Below are 17,111 nucleotides of genomic sequence, written 5' to 3'. Positions count from 1 at the left end.
TGGCTCCTCCTCTCTATGCCCACCTCCCACAGGCAGTTATAGGTAAAAACGTGCCCAAAAGGAGAAAGGACATGTATGAGAGAAGGAACATAATAAAAGTGGTGAGATTTATATACCAGCACACCACTAACATAAAACAACCAGCAACGGCTGGCAACAGCAACAGCTGAACAGGTAGCTAGAGAACAGGAACCTGCAGAAAAGTCAAAGCACTGAGGCGGGCGCCCAATATCCCTTATGGACTATGAGAAAAGGATTTACCGGTAGGTATTAAAATCCCATTTTCTCTAGCATCCATAAGGGATATTGGGGACGTCCCAAAGCTTCCAGAACGGGTGGGAACGTGCAGAGACTACTGCAGCATCGACTGCCCAAACTGGGTATCCTCCTTGGCAAGGGTACCAAACTTGTAGAACTTCACAAAGGTGTTCTTCCCCGACCAGGTAGCAGCTCGGCATAGTTGCAAGGCCGAGATCCACGGGCAGCAGCCCAGGAAGAGCCCACTGATCTTGTAGAGTGGGCCTTCAGAGACTTCGGAACAGGTAAGGCTACCGACACATAGGCCTGTTGGATAGTAAGCCTAATCCAATGAGCAATGGACTGCTTTGAAGCAGGGCAACCCTTTTTCTGCGCATCATAGAGCACGAACAAGGAATCCGTTTTTCTGACCAGAGCTGTGCGCTTGACATAGATCATCAAGGCATAGATCCAAAGCCATCAGAGGAGCAGAAGCATCAGAACTGGATGGAATTACAATAGGTTGATTCAGGTTTAACGTGGAGACAACCTTCGGCAGAAACTGCTGTCTAGTCCGGAGCTCCGCTCTGTCCTCCTAAAAAAGTACAGACTTTTACACGATAAAGCCCCCAATTCCGAGACACGTCGAGCAGAAGCCAGGGCCAGTAACATCACAGTCTTCCACGTGAGGTACTTGTCTTCCCGTCATCAGAGGTTCAAACCAGGAGGACTAAAAATTCCAACACTACATCCAAATCCCAGAGTGCCGTGGGCAGCACAAAAGGAAGTTGTATGTGGAGTACCCCTTGCAAGAAGGTCTGAACTTCAGGCAACACTGCCAATTTCTTCTGAAAGAAAATTGAGAGAGTTGGAATCTGGACCTTAATGGAACCCAGACGTAAAGCCCTTATCCACACCAGCCTGCAGGAAACGTAAGAAACATCCCAAGTGAAACTCTGCAGGTGGATACGTGCATTCCTCACACCAAGAGACATATCTCCTCCAGATATGATGATAATGATTTGACGTCACAGGTTTCCTGGCCCGAACCATGGTAGCAATAACCTTCTTCGAAAGGCCCTTGTGAGCTAGGATGTTCCACTCAACCTCCATGTGTCAAACGAAGACGCCGTAAGTCTGGGTAGACAAACGGTCCTTGTTGAAGATCTCTTCTGAGTGGTAGAGGCCAAGGGTCTTCGACGGACATGTCCAGTAGAGCCGCGTACCACGCCCCCCCTCCCCCCCGAGGCCAATCCGGGGCAATAAGAATTGCCTGGACACCTTGATTCCTGATTCGCTTTAGCATCCTTGGGAGCAATGGGATAGGAGGAAACAGGTAGACCAGCCTACAGCCAACGCAACGCCAGTGCGTCCATTGCCCTCGCCTGAAGGTCCCTGGTTCGTGAACAATACCAGGGAAGTTTCTTGTTGAGATGAGAAGCCATCATATCTATTTGTGGGCAACCCCACCGGTCGATGATCTGCTGGAACACCAGATGGTGGAGCCCCCACTCCCCCGGGAGGAGATCGTGACGACTCAGGAATTCCGCCTCCCAGTTGTCCACACCTGGAATGAAGATTTCTGACATGGCTCTTGCATTTCTTTCCGCCCAGGAGTATTTTTGACACCTCTCGCATGCTGGCTCTACTTTTTCTCCCTCCTTGTCGATTGATATATGCCACTGCTGTGGCATTGTCCGACTGTACCTGGATCGCGTGATCCTTGAGCAGAGGAGAGGCTTGAAGTAGAGCATTGTAGATCGCCCAAAGTTCCAGAATGTTGATGGGAAGGAGGCTTTCATGGGCTGACCTCCTGCCCTGGAATTGCGCCCCTTGGGTGACACAATCTTATGCAAAGATGTACAGACACTAGAGTAGGTCGGAGCACCATGCGGACCATCTTCTGAAGCGTTGTTGCCTTGTTCTCTGGTGGAAACACCTTCTGGGCCACAGTATCCAGCAACATCCCCAGGAACAGGAACCACCGAGTTGGCTCCAGGTAGGACTTCTGTAAGTCGAGGAACCACCCATGGTCTGAAAGAAGACGGATGGTGCCGTCAATATGGAGCAACAAAAACTCCCTGGATCTTGCCTTTATCAGAAGATCGTCCAGATAAGGGACCACATTGACCCGGCGTTTAAGAATCATCTCCGCCATCACCTTCGTGAATACACTCGGGGCTGTAGACAGGCCGAAGGGTAGTGCCTGGAATTGGAAGTGATCGTCAAGCAGGTCAAACCGCAGGTACGCCTGATGAGGCGGCCAAATCGGAATATGGAGATAAGTGTCCTTGATATCCAAGGAGACCATAAATTCCTGTTCGTCCCGCAATCCCTGCTCGCAGGGATTCCATTTTGAACTTGAACACCTTCAAATAAGGATTCAAGGATTTCAGATTCAGAATGGGTCTGACCGAACCATCCGGCTTCGGCACCACAAACAGGTTTGAGTAAATAAGAATTTACTTACCGATAATTCTATTTCTCGGAGTCCGTAGTGGATGCTGGGGTTCCTGAAAGGACCATGGGGAATAGCGGCTCCGCAGGAGACAGGGCACAAAAAAGTAAAGCTTTACTAGGTCAGGTGGTGTGCACTGGCTCCTCCCCCCATGACCCTCCTCCAGACTCCAGTTAGGTACTGTGCCCGGACGAGCATACACAATAAGGGAGGCATTTTGAATCCCGGGTAAGACTCATACCAGCCACACCAATCACACCGTACAACTTGTGATCTAAACCCAGTTAACAGTATGACAACAGAAAGGGCCTCTTAAAGATGGCTCCTTAACAATAACCCGAATTAGTTAACAATAACTATGTACAAGTATTGCAGATAATCCGCACTTGGGATGGGCGCCCAGCATCCACTACGGACTCCGAGAAATAGAATTATCGGTAAGTAAATTCTTATTTTCTCTATCGTCCTAAGTGGATGCTGGGGTTCCTGAAAGGACCATGGGGATTATACCAAAGCTCCCAAACGGGCGGGAGAGTGCGGATGACTTCTGCAGCACCGAATGAGAGAACTCCAGGTCCTCCTTTGCCAGGGTATCAAATTTGTAAAATTTTACAAACGTGTTCTCCCCCGACCACGTAGCTGCTCGGCAGAGTTGTAATGCCGAGACCCCTCGGGCAGCCGCCCAAGATGAGCCCACCTTCCTTGTGGAGTGGGCTTTTACAGTTTTAGGCTGTGGCAGGCCTGCCACAGAATGTGCAAGTTGAATTGTGTTACAAATCCAACGAGCAATCGACTGCTTAGAAGCAGGTGCGCCCAACTTGTTGGGTGCATACAATATAAACAGCGAGTCAGATTTTCTGACTCCAGCCGTCCTTGCAATGTATATTTTTAAGGCTCTGACAACGTCCAACAACTTGGAGTCCTCCAAGTCGCTAGTGGCCGCAGGCACCACAATAGGTTGGTTCAGATGAAATGCTGATACCACTTTAGGGAGAAAATGCGGACGAGTCCGCAGTTCTGCCCTATCCGAATGGAAGATTAGATAAGGACTTTTATAAGATAAAGCCGCCAATTCAGATACTCTCCTGGCAGAGGCCAGGGCTAGTAACATAGTCACTTTCAATGTGAGATATTTCAAATCCACCTTTTTCAATGGTTCAAACCAATGGGATTTGAGGAAATCTAAAACTACATTTAGATCCCACGGTGCCACCGGAGGCACCACAGGAGGCTGTATATGCAGTACTCCCTTGACAAAAGTCTGGACCTCAGGGACAGAGGCCAATTCTTTTTGGAAGAATATTGACAGGGCCGAAATTTGAACCTTAATGGATCCCAATTTGAGACCCATAGATAATCCTGATTGCAGGAAATGTAGGAAACGACCCAGTTGGAATTCCTCCGTCGGAACCCTCCGATCCTCGCACCACGCTACATATTTTCGCCAAATGCGGTGATAATGTTTCACGGTGACTTCCTTCCGTGCCTTAATCAAGGTAGGAATGACTTCTTCTGGAATGCCTTTCCCTTTTAGGATCTGGCGTTCAACCGCCATGCCGTCAAACGCAGCCGCGGTAAGTCTTGAAAAAGACAGGGACCCTGCTGTAGCAGGTCCCTTCTCAGAGGTAGAGGCCACGGTTCGTCCGTGAGCATCTCTTGAAGTTCCGGATACCAAGTCCTTCTCGGCCAATCCGGAACCACTAGTATTGTTCTTACTCTTCTTTGCCGTATGATCTTCAATACCTTTGGTATGAGCGGCAGAGGAGGAAACACATACACTGACTGGTACACCCAAGGAGTTACCAGTGCGTCCACAGCTATTGCCTGTGGATCTCTTGACCTGGCGCAATATTTGTCCAGTTTCTTGTTGAGGCGAGACGCCATCATGTCTACAATTGGTCTTTCCCAACGGTCTATTAACATGTTGAAGACTTCTGGATGTAGACCCCACTCTCCCGGATGAAGATCGTGTCTGCTGAGGAAGTCTGCTTCCCAGTTGTCCACGCCCGGGATGAACACTGCTGACAGTGCTATCACGTGATTCTCCGCCCAGCGAAGAATCTTGGCAGCTTCTGCCATTGCACTCCTGCTTCTTGTGCCGCCCTGCCTGTTTACATGGGCGACCGCCGTGATGTTGTCCGACTGAATCAACACCGGCTTTCCTTGCAGGAGAAGTTCCGCCTGGCTTAGAGCATTGTAGATTGCTCTTAGTTCCAGAATGTTTATGTGAAGAGACTTTTCCAGACTCGTCCATACTCCCTGGAAGTTTCTTCCTTGTGTGACTGCTCCCCAGCCTCTCAGGCTGGCGTCCGTGGTCACCAGGATCCAATCCTGAATGCCGAATCTGCGGCCTTCTAATAGGTGAGCCTTCTGCAACCACCACAGAAGTGACACCCTTGTCTTTGGTGACAGGGTTATTCGCAGGTGCATCTGCAGATGCGACCCTGACCATTTGTCCAACAGATCCCTTTGGAATATTCTTGCATGGAATCTGCCGAATGGAATTGCTTCGTAAGAAGCCACCATTTTTCCCAGGACTCTTGTGCATTGATGTACTGACACTTTTCCTGGTTTTAGGAGGTTCCTGACCAGATCGGATAACTCCTTGGCTTTTTCCTCTGGAAGGAAAACCTTTTTCTGAACCGTGTCCAGAATCATTCCTAGGAACAGCAGACGAGTTGTCGGGATTAAATGGGATTTTGGAATATTCAGAATCCACCCGTGTTGTCTTAGCACCTCTTGAGATAGTGCTAAAGCTGTCTCCAGCTGTTCTCTGGACCTTGCCCTTATTAGGAGATCGTCCAAGTATGGGATAACTAATACGCCTTTTCTTCGAAGAAGAATCATCATCTCGGCCATTACCTTGGTAAAGACCCGAGGCGCCGTGGACAATCCGAACGGCAGCGTCTGAAACTGATAGTGACAGTTTTGAACAATGAACCTGAGGTACCCCTGGTTCGCTATCACTGCTCTGAGTGACTCCATCTTGAACTTGAACTTTTTTATGTAGAGGTTCAAGGACTTCAGATTTAGAATAGGCCTTACCGAGCCATCCGGCTTCGGTACCACAAAGAGTGGAATAATACCCCTTTCCTTGTTGTAATAGGGGTACTTTGACTATCACCTGCTGAGCGTACAGCTTGTGAATGGCTTCCAACACCCTCTCCCTTTCGGAAGAGACGGTTGGTAAGGCAGACTTCAGGAAACGATGAGGAGGATCCGTCTCTAATTCCAACCTGTACCCCTGAGATATTATCTGCAGGATCCAGGGGTCTACCTGCGAGTGAGCCCACTGCGCGCTGTAATTTTTGAGACGGCCCCCCACTGTCCCCGAGTCCGCTTGAGAGGCCCCAGCGTCATGCTGAGGTTTTTGCAGGAGCCGGGGAGGGCTTCTGTTCCTGGGAAGGAGCTGCCTGTTGGTGTCTCTTCCCTCTTCCTCTGCCTCGTGGCAGGTACGACAAGCCCTTTGCTCTCTTATTTTTGTAGGAGCGAAAAGGCTGCGGTTGAAAGGTCGGTGCCTTTCTCTGTTGGGGAGTGACTTGAGGTAAAAAAGTGGATTTCCCGGCAGTAGCCGTGGCCACCAAGTCTGATAGACCAACTCCAAATAACTCCTCCCCTTTATACGGCAAAACCTCCATGTGACGTTTTGAATCCGCATCGCCTGTCCACTGTCGTGTCCATAAGGCTCTTCTGGCTGAAATGGACATAGCACTCACACGAGATGCCAGTGTGCAAATATCCCTCTGTGCATCACGCATATAGATAAATGCATCCTTTATTTGTTCTAACGACAGTAAAACATTGTCCCTATCTAGGGTATCAATATTTTCAATCAGGGATTCTGACCAAACTACTCCAGCACTGCACATCCAGGCAGTTGCTATAGCTGGTCGTAGTATAACACCTGCATGTGTGTATATATTCTTTTGAATAACTTCCATCTTTCTATCTGATGGATCCTTAAGTGCGGCCGTCTCAGGAGAGGGTAACGCCACTTGTTTGGATAAGCGTGTGAGCGCCTTGTCCACCTTAGGGGGTGTTTCCCAGCGCGCCCTAACCTCTGGCGGGAAAGGGTATAATGCCAATAACTTTTTTGAAATTATCAACTTTTTATCAGGAGCAACCCACGCTTCATCACACACGTCATTTAATTCTTCTGATTCAGGAAAAACTGTTTGTAGTTTTTTCACACCATACATAATACCCTGTTTTACGGTATCTGTAGTATCAGCTAAATGTAACGTCTCCTTCATTGCCAAAATCATATAACGTGTGGCCCTACTGGAAAATACGTTTGAATTTCTACCGTCGTCACTGGAATCAGTGCCCGTGTCTGGGTCTGTGTCGACCGACTGAGGCAAAGGGCGTTTTACAGCCCCTGACGGTGTTTGAGGCGCCTGGACAGGCATTAATTGATTGTCCGGCCGCCTCATGTCCTCAACTGACTGTTTAAGGGAAGATAAACCATCACGTAATTCCACAAATAAAGGCATCCATTCTGGTGTCGACCCCCTGGGGGGTGACATCTGCATATTTGGCAATTGCTCCGCCTCCACACCAATATCGTCCTCATACATGTCGACACCACGTACCGACACACACCGCAAACTCACAGGGAATGCTCTAATGAAGACAGGACCCACTAGCCCTTTTGGGGAGACAGAGGGAGAGTCTGCCAGCACACACCACAAAGCGCTATATATACAAGGGATATCCTTATATTAAGTGCTCCCTTATAGCTGCTTTAATATATATATATATAGCCATTAATGTGCCCCCCCTCTCTGTTTTACCCTGTTTCTGTAGTGCAGTGCAGGGGAGAGACCTGGGAGCCGTTCTGACCAGCGGAGCTGTGACAGAAAATGGCGCCGTGTGCTGAGGAGATAGGCCCCGCCCCTTTTTCGGCGGGTTCTTCTCCCGCTATTTTTCCAGTCAGGCAGGGGTTAAATATCTCCATATAGCCCCTATGGGCTATATGTGAGGTATTTTTAGCCTTGTATAAGGTTTATATTTGCCTCTCAGAGCGCCCCCCCCCAGCGCTCTGCACCCTCAGTGACTGCCCAGTGAAGTGTGCTGAGAGGAAAATGGCGCACAGCTGCAGTGCTGTGCGCTACCTTATGAAGACTGAGGAGTCTTCAGCCGCCGGTTTCCGGACCTCTTCACGCTTCAGCATCTGCAAGGGGGTCGGCGGCGCGGCTCCGGGACCGGACTCCACGGCTGGGCCTGTGTTCGATCCCTCTGGAGCTAATGGTGTCCAGTAGCCAAGCAGCAAATCCACTCTGCATGCAGGTGAGTTTACTACTTTCCCCCTAAGTCCCACGTTGCAGTGATCCTGTTGCCAGCAGGACTCACTGTAAAGAGAAAAAAAAAAACCTAAACTAAACTTTCTCTAAGCAGCTCTTTAGGAGAGCCACCTAGATTGCACCCTTCTCGTTCGGGCACAAAATCTAACTGGAGTCTGGAGGAGGGTCATGGGGGGAGGAGCCAGTGCACACCACCTGACCTAGTAAAGCTTTACTTTTTTGTGCCCTGTCTCCTGCGGAGCCGCTATTCCCCATGGTCCTTTCAGGAACCCCAGCATCCACTTAGGACGATAGAGAAAAACCCCTTGCCGCATTGCGGTAGTGAAACTGGACCAACTTTCGTATTGCCTGTTGCAACGTAACTTGCATAGCCTCCAAAGCTGGTAAGCTTGATTTGAAAGATCGTTTGGGTGTGTGTGTAGTGGTGGTGGTGGTGGGGAGGGGGGGGATACTGCCGAACTCCAGCTTGCAGCCCTGAGAAACGAGCTCTCGCCAGCTTGCAGCCCTGAGAAACGAGCTCTCTGACCCAGGTATCCTGGCAGGAGGTCTCCCAGACGCGGCTAAAGTGACGCAGTCGAGCTCCCTGCTGAGGCCTTAGTGGAAGCAGAACCGGTGGACTGTTCCTGAGAACTGGTGCTTGCAGGTTTTCTGGACTTGCCTCTGGTGCCTCTAGCCGCATTGAAGGCACCTCTGGCATTCAATCGAAATCTGAGAGACCGAAAGTACTGGACAGACTGCCCGGGATAGGAGCATCTCACCGGCGGCGGCCCAGAGGGGAGAAACGTGGATTTCCCAGCAGTGATTTTGGAAATCCAGGTATCCAATACAACCCCAAAAAGCCATTCCCTAGAAATGGGGAGGGATTTAACACTACATTTGGATTCTGCGTCCGCAATCCACTGACGCAACCACAAGGCCCTGCGCACCGACACGGTCATGGCAGAAGTCCAAGAATTAATGTTCCCCATCTCCTTGAGAGAATCACAGAGGATACGGGTAGTGTCCTGAATGTGCTTCAGGAGGTTTACCATAGTAACCAAGGGAATATCTCCCGAGAAGTCCCCCTGAATTTGAGCAGTCCAGGAATGAATGGCATGGGTTATCCAGCAACCCGCAATGACCAGTCTTTGTGATATACCGGATGCTGTGTATATAGACTTTAGTGTAGTCTCTATCTTCCTATCCCCAGGATCCTTCATGGTAAAGAAGCCCGGAGCAGGCAGCACCGCCTTTTTAGACAGGCGAGAACCTGAGACATCCACTCCAGGGGGTTCCTCCCAAAATTTTCTACCTTCAGGAGCAAATGGGAAAGTGCGCAAAAACTTTCTGGACACTTGAAATTTTTTGTCTGGAATTCTCCAGGCCCGTTTGAATAAGTCATCTAACTCTGTAGAGTCAGGGAAAGTGACATTAGGCTTGTTCTGTACAAAGAAAAAAACGATTGCTGTGACGCAGCATCCTCTAGAGGGAGCTTTAACACGTCCCTTAAAGCCAAAATGATGGGATTAATACCCTTAGCAGAATCGGGATCCAGGTCATCCCCATCCTCCTGTATATCATCTGTATCAGATAGTAGAGCAGGTAACCCACGCTTCTGTGGACCTGCATGAGAGAGGGGTGGCTGTGTATCTGCCCTAGCAGCTAAATCAGCAAAAGCTTGTTGTAGTAGCCGAGTTTTCTGCACATTAGCAGTGAGCTGGGATGACATATCAGACGACATAGTCTTAACCAGTGGGGCTCTGGACCCTCTCCCCCAGCCCCTTCACTGATTTGTGAGGATTGACTGCATTGTTCACATGAAACAGAATCAGTAGATAATGGAGAGAATCTAGTGTGACATACACTGTACAGCTTGCGTTTACCCATGTTTCACAGTAAACAAAACATACACACAGACAGTTAGAATGCCAGCCTGCCCTACTGTATGTGAGAGGAGACACAGAAGGACACCAGCACACCCTGAGCTGCATTGCCCCAGTGAGGCTGTCAGCTCCCTAAAATACTGTAAACACTGACAATTTTAGTCCTAAATAGGTTCAGGATAGGGTACACAAGCGGCTCTCCCCCTTTGCTACACCCTGTATCAGACATCCAGCTTGTCTGAGGAGTCAGGAAGCGTTGTGTGTGCTGTATATGGCAGCAGTAAACCGAGGAAGGCGCCAAAACGCCTCAGGTCCTGCTCTGAGGTAGCTCTGCCCCCTCCAATGGCGCCGGAGTTACATATATAGATAATACTGGCAATGTCTCCCAGTAAGCTTAAAACATCACACAAGTGCTAGTCAAGCCTTTTGTACCAGTTCTACACGGGGGATCTAAGCGGGACCCCCATCAGGGAGGGTCCCGTACGTCGCGCCCGTGGTCAACCGCACTTTGAGCCGAGGGACCCCCCTTAGCAGGGCCCCCTGGTTTGTACTCACCACTGATGTCACTTTCAGGCAGCGTTAGGGGCGTGCTGCGGCTGTGACAGCCAAGGCGCAGTTCCCCACTGAACAACCACCCCTCAGGACGGTGGTCCTGCAGCAGGGAAGCGGCTCCGACACCTTACAGAGGCAGGTGACCGCCCCCCCCCCCCCCCACCCCACTTCATAACTCCCACGGTGCAGGTATGCTGTTGCCCAGAGAGCATACCGAAATTAATAAAAGTTTAAAAGAAAACGAAGAAAACTCTCTGGAGCTGCAGAGATGTGCATCCTCTCCTGAGGGCGCTTTTTACTAAACTGCCTTTGGGAGGGTGCAGAGGGGAGGAGACAGCACACCCAGTTGAAGAAATTTAAAGTGCACTGGCTCCTTTGAACTCAGTCTATACCCCATCGTACTAGCTTCCCCCAATATTCCTTATGGATGCTAGCGAAAAAAAGGATTTTTGGAAACTTACCGTTAAATGACACTAGTAGTTGGAGCTGGCACTTAAACTAAGCTGTAGCTTTAAATCCTTAGCTCCTCCCCATAATGCCAGTACTTCTTTAAAAATAGTACGGTAAGGAGTATCAGTAACCCAGTGACAAACTGTTAGAATAATAAAACTAACCAGTAGGGAAAAGAAATGTCAAGAAGCAAAACACATCATGACTGTATGTGAAAGAGGGAACACAGTGTCCTCCAGCCTGCTTAAGAGAAAAGGATTCAATGGTAAGTGACCAAAAACACTTTGCACTTGAAGCCAGGCTGGGGGACACTGGACCATGGGACGTTCAACATGTGCCCCCAGGGCGCCTGACAGGAGAACTGTACACACAAAGTGGGCATCACCAGAGACAAATAAATGAAAACTGTAGTACAAGCATATGCGAGGACAGAGTACCAGGTAGCTGCACGACAGACCCTGTCCACCAAAGGCCAGCGTCGCACTGCCCAAGAGGTGACCTAGTGATCTCTAAAAGGGTGAAAGCTTGCACCATCTCCACAGTCTATGTGGAGACACAGAGTGCGCCACATGCAGTGAGGCAAGAGGACATAGCTCCATGCAGCCGCCACACTCCCACACTGCACAGGCACCTCAGTAAAAACCAAAGTCACAAATAAATAAGCTAACTCGCTAGAGGGCCAAGCAGCCCCCCTAAAATATGCCGTACTCTCAACGCATTTAAAAAACACTGACATTAGGAGTTTGCAGGGGAGAGGAGTTTAGGATTTAAATCTACAGTTTAGTTTAAGTGGCAGATCCAGCCCCAACATGCAAGCCCAAGGTCCAGTGGCCCCCAGCCTTGCAGCAAGAGGATAAAAAAAAATGTTTTCTAATACTGCACATACTATAAGGTTGGGGTTCTCCACTCCAGGCCACAAGTACAACCAGGATGTCATGTTTTCTGGGTTTCTTTAATCAGGACCAGCAAATCAGAGCCCATTAGGTTTGGGCCTTAATGCATTTGACATCCATACCTAAAGTACACTATTGAAGTTTAATGGCCATTGAAGTTTAAATAAAGGTTGCCTTCTTCAAAACAAAATTACATATTTCAGACTCTCAACAAGTATTTTGTTAGTACTGTAATGATAAATTTACATTCTGGCATACCTTATGTACATATGGTCGGACCAAGTCATCAAGCTTGTATAAGATTCGGTCAATAACTTTAACAAGTAAATGTCGTTCTTGGTCTTCAAGAGTTGGTGACATTAGCAAGGGCAAAATTTGATTGAATAGAGGACCAGCTCCAAATTCACGTGCTTTGTCTGTAATTTGCCGCAACGCAGCCTAAGAGAAGAAATAAAAAATAAAGTCAATGAAAAGGAGAAATAAAAATTGAGTCCACCCATTAAGTTAAACTCTCTCATATATATTCGACCCCTTGATGAAGTCCAGATATGACGAAACGCGTTGGGCTCCCCTAAATTTGACCTCCATCGTACACTGATAAAAGTTTTTTATCCTTCAGACTCCGCAATCATTGTTTTTATGTCTAATTTTTTATAATTGTATTTGTCAATTTGCTCAGCTCCTTTATGATAATTTCTTAAATGTATATATTTTTTATTGATACTGGCTTTTAGGCTCCATTTTTAATGGTCATATAGAGTATTCACCTTTAATCACATTTAGGTCGCCGTACCCCTATTCCTTTTATCTATTTTTGTCTTCACAGCACTATACCAGTGCTGTTATTTACTTAGGGGCTGGCTGACACTCATATATAGGGGGGGGGGGGGGGGGGGGGGGGGATTTATAGTTTTGTCACCATAGTGAACATTTGGTGGTAATTTTGCCTCACAAGTGGCGCCGTATTCCCCTTCCTTTCCACACACATTTTTATATATATATATATATATATATATATATATATATATATATATATATATATATATATATGTGTGTGTGTGTATTTTAAAAAAAAAAATATATATTTTTTTTTTTGAGAAGCAAACAACAAATAAAATAACAAAACTTCAGCGTGCATAACTATTCACCTCCCCTAAAGTCAGTACTTTGTAGAGCAACCTTTTGTGGCAATTACAGCTGCAAGTCGCTTTGGATAAGTCTCTATGGAGCTTGCCACGGGGATTGTTTCCCATTCCTCAAGGCAAAACTGCTCCAGCTCCTTCATGTTGGATGGTTTCCGCTTGTGAACAGCAATCTTCAAGTCTGACCACAGATTCTCAATTGGATTGAGATCTGGGCTTTGACTAGGCCATTCCAACACATTTAAATGTTTCCCCTTAAACCACTCGAGTTTTTCTTTAGCAGTATGCTTCGGGTCATTGTCCTGCTGGAAGATGAACCTCCATCCCAGTCTCAAATCACAGGCAGACTGAAACAGGTTTTGCTCAAGAATATCCCTGTATTTAGCACCATCCATCTTTCCTTCGACTCAAAACAGTTTCCTAGTCCCTGCTGCTGAAAAACATCCCCACAGCATGATGCTGCCACCACATGTTTCACTTTTAAGATGGTGTTCTCGGGGGTGATGGCACGTGCTGGGTTTGCGCCAGACATAGCGTTTTCCTTGGTGGCCGAAAAGTTAAATTTTAGTCTCATCTGATAAGAGCACCTTCCTCCATACATTTGGCGAGTTGTCCACATGCATTTTGGCAAACTGAAAACGTGCCTTCTTATTTTTAGCACTAAGTAATGGCCTTTTTTTGGCCACTCTTCCATAAAGCCCAGCTCTATGGAGTGTACAGCTTATTGTGGTCACATGCGCAGATACACCAGTGTCTGCTGTGGAACTCTAGAGCTCCTTCAGGGTTACCTTGCCTGGTCTATGAGTTTTGGTGGCCTGCCCTCTCTTGGCAGGTTTGTTGTGGTACCATGTTATTTCCATTTGAAGATGATGGATTTGATGGTGCTCAGGGGGATCATCAAAGACTTGGATTTTTTTTTTTTTTTTTATAACTTGACTAGTACTTCAACAACTTTGTCCCTGACTTGTTTGGAGAGCTCCTTGGTCTTCATGGTGTGATGACTCTTGCTTAGTGGTGCTGCAGCCTCTGGGGCCTTTCAGAAAAGGTGTGTTTATACTGACAGATCATGTGACACTTAGATTGCACACAGGTGGACTTCATTTCACTAATTATGTGACTTCTAAAGGTAATTGGTTGTGCCAGAACTTTTGAGGGGCTTCACAGCAAAGAGGGTGAATACATATGCAGGTGGTAATTTTAAAAATTTTATTTATAAAAATTCTTTATATAAATTTTTCTCATTTCACTTCACCAACTTAGACTATTTTGTGCATATCCATCATATAAAATTCATATAAAAAATAAATAAATTGGATTTTTTATTACCTACCGGTAAATCCTTTTCTCGTAGTCTGTAGATGATACAGGGGTCACATTAGTACCATGGGGTATAGACGGGTCCATTAGGAGCCTTGGGCACTTTAAGAAATCAATAGTGTGCACTGGCTCCCCCCTCTATGCCCCTCCTACCAGACTCAGTCTAGAAACTGTTCCCGAGGAGACGGACATATCATGAGGTAGGATGTAACAGAACAGTGGTGAGATTCGAACCAGCACACAAAAACAAGAGGAAAGCCATGCTAATCAAACTTGAACAGGAACAGAAACAGCTAAACGGACATTACTTAACGAAGTAACAGTGCAGGAAACACGAAACACTGGGCTAGCGCCCAGTATCCTCTACGGACTATGAGAAAAGGATTTACCGGTAGGTAATTAAAAAATAAGATTTTACTCACCGGTAAATATATTTCTCGTAGTCCGTAGTGGATGCTGGGACTCCGTAAGGACCATGGGGAATAGCGGCTCCGCAGGAGACTGGGCACAACTAAAGAAAGCTTTAGGACTACCTGGTGTGCACTGGCTCCTCCCACTATGACCCTCCTCCAGACCTCAGTTAGGATACTGTGCCCGGAAGAGCTGACACAATAAGGAAGGATTTTGAATCCCGGGTAAGACTCATACCAGCCACACCAATCACACCGTATAACTCGTGATATTATACCCAGTCAACAGTATGAAATATAACTGAGCCTCTCAACAGATGACTCAACAATAACCCTTTAGTTAGGCAATAACTATATACAAGTATTGCAGACAATCCGCACTTGGGATGGGCGCCCAGCATCCACTACGGACTACGAGAAATAGATTTACCGGTGAGTAAAATCTTATTTTCTCTGACGTCCTAAGTGGATGCTGGGACTCCGTAAGGACCATGGGGATTATACCAAAGCTCCCAAACGGGCGGGAGAGTGCGGATGACTCTGCAGCACCGAATGAGCAAACTCTAGGTCCTCCTCAGCCAGGGTATCAAACTTGTAGACTCTTGCAAAAGTGTTTGAACCCGACCAAGTAACAGCTCGGCAAATTTGTAAAGCAGAGACCCCTCGGGCAGCCGCCCAAGAAGAGCCCACTTTCCTCGTGGAATGGGCTTTTACAGATTTAGGGTGCGGCAGTCCAGCCGCAGAATGTGCAAGTTGAATCGTGCTACAGATCCAGCGAGCAATAGTCTGCTTAGAAGCAGGAGCACCCAGCTTGTTGTGTGCATACAGGATAAATAGCGAGTCAGTTTTCCAGACTCCAGCCGTCATGGAAACATATTTTTCAGGGCCCTGACTACGTCCAGTAACTTGGAATCCTCCAAGTCCCAAGTAGCCGCAGGCACCACAATAGGTTGGCTCACATGAAAAACTGATACCACCTTAGGAAGGAATTGGGACCGAGTCCTCAATTCCGCCCTATCCATATAAAAAAATGAGATAAGGGCTTTTGCCTGATAAAGCCGCTAATTCTGATACACGCCTGGCCGACGCCAAGGCCAACAGCATGACCACTTTCCACGTGAGGTATTTTAGCTCCACGGATTTAAGTGGCTCAACCCAATGCGACTTCAGGAAATCCAACACCACGTTGAGATCCCACGGTGCCACTGGAGGCACAAACGGGGGCTGACTATGCAGCACTCCCTTAACAAAAGTCTGAACTTCAGGCAGTGAAGTCAGTTCTATTTTTGAAGAAAATCGATAGAGCCGAAATCTGGACCTTAATGGAACCCAATTTTAGGCCCATAGTCACCCCTGACTGTAGGAAGTGCAGAAATCGACCTAGCTGAAATTCCTCCGTTGGGGCCTTCCTGGCCTCACAGCACGCAACAAATTTCCGCCATATGCGGTGATAATGGTTTGCGTTCACTTCTTTCCTAGCTTTAATTAGCGTAGGAATAACTTCCTCGGGAATGCCCTTTTCCTTCAGGATCCGGCGTTCAACCGCCATGCCGTCAAACGCAGCCGCGGTACGTCTTGGAACAGACAGGCCCCCTGCTGCAGCAGGTCCTGTCTGAGCGGCAGAGGCCATGGGTCCTCTGAGATCCTTTCTTGGAGTTCTGGGTACCAAGCTCTTCTTGGCCAATCCGGAACAATGAGTATAGTTCTTACTCCTCTCCTTCTTATTATTCTCATTACCCTGGGTATGAGAGGCAGAGAAGGGAACACATACACCGACTGGTACACCCACGGTGTTAACCAGAGCGTCCACAGCTATCGCCTGAGGGTCCCTTGACCTGGCGCAATATCTTTGTAGCTTTTTGTTGAGGCGGGACGCCATCATGTCCACCTGTGGCCTTTCCCAATGGTGTACAATCATTTGGAAGACTTCTGGATGAAGTCCCCACTCTCCCGGGTGGAGGTCGTGTCTGCTGAGAAAGTCTGCTTCCCAGTTGTCCACTCCGGGAATGAACACTGCTTACAGTACTAACACATGATTTTCCGCCCATCGGAGAATCCTTGTGGCTTCTGCCATCGCCATCCTGCTTCTTGTGCCGCCCTGTCGGTTTACATGAGCGACCGCCGTGATGTTGTCTGACTGGATCAGCACCGGCCGGTGTTGAAGCAGGGTCTAGCCTGACTTAGGGCATTGTAAATGGCCCTTAGTTCCAGAATATTTATGTGTAGGGAAGTCTCCTGACTTTTCCATAGTCCTTGGAAGTTTCTTCCCTGTGTGACTGCCCCCCAGCCTCGAAGGCTGGCATCCGTGGTCACCAGGACCCAGTCCTGTATGCCAAATCTGCGGCCCCCTAGAAGATGAGCACTCTGCAGCCACCACAACAGCGACACCCTGGCCCTTGGAGACAGGGTTATCCGCCGATGCATCTGAAGATGCGACCCGGACCACTTGTCCAACAGATCCCACTGGAAGATCCTTGCATGGGACCT

The 17,111-nt window shown here is 48.0% G+C and overlaps 1 protein-coding gene across 2 annotated transcripts in view; it reads right to left on the bottom strand.

Moving 5' to 3' along the window:
- The window catches only part of SF3B1 (splicing factor 3b subunit 1), a 283,573-nt gene that overhangs the window by 118,060 nt on the left and 148,402 nt on the right, over window positions 1-17,111 (bottom strand). For both annotated transcript variants that reach the window (XM_063934087.1, XM_063934088.1), the window contains one exon: window positions 12,014-12,193. In XM_063934087.1, coding sequence (XP_063790157.1) covers window positions 12,014-12,193 — 180 coding nt within the window. The remainder of the gene's footprint in view (window positions 1-12,013; window positions 12,194-17,111) is intronic.

The sequence above is a fragment of the Pseudophryne corroboree genome, chromosome 7, assembly GCF_028390025.1.
Source record: "Pseudophryne corroboree isolate aPseCor3 chromosome 7, aPseCor3.hap2, whole genome shotgun sequence".
NCBI lineage: Eukaryota > Metazoa > Chordata > Amphibia > Anura > Myobatrachidae > Pseudophryne > Pseudophryne corroboree.
The sequence above is the reverse complement of the archived record's forward strand: the minus strand, read 5'-3'. Positions and strand labels throughout refer to the sequence as shown.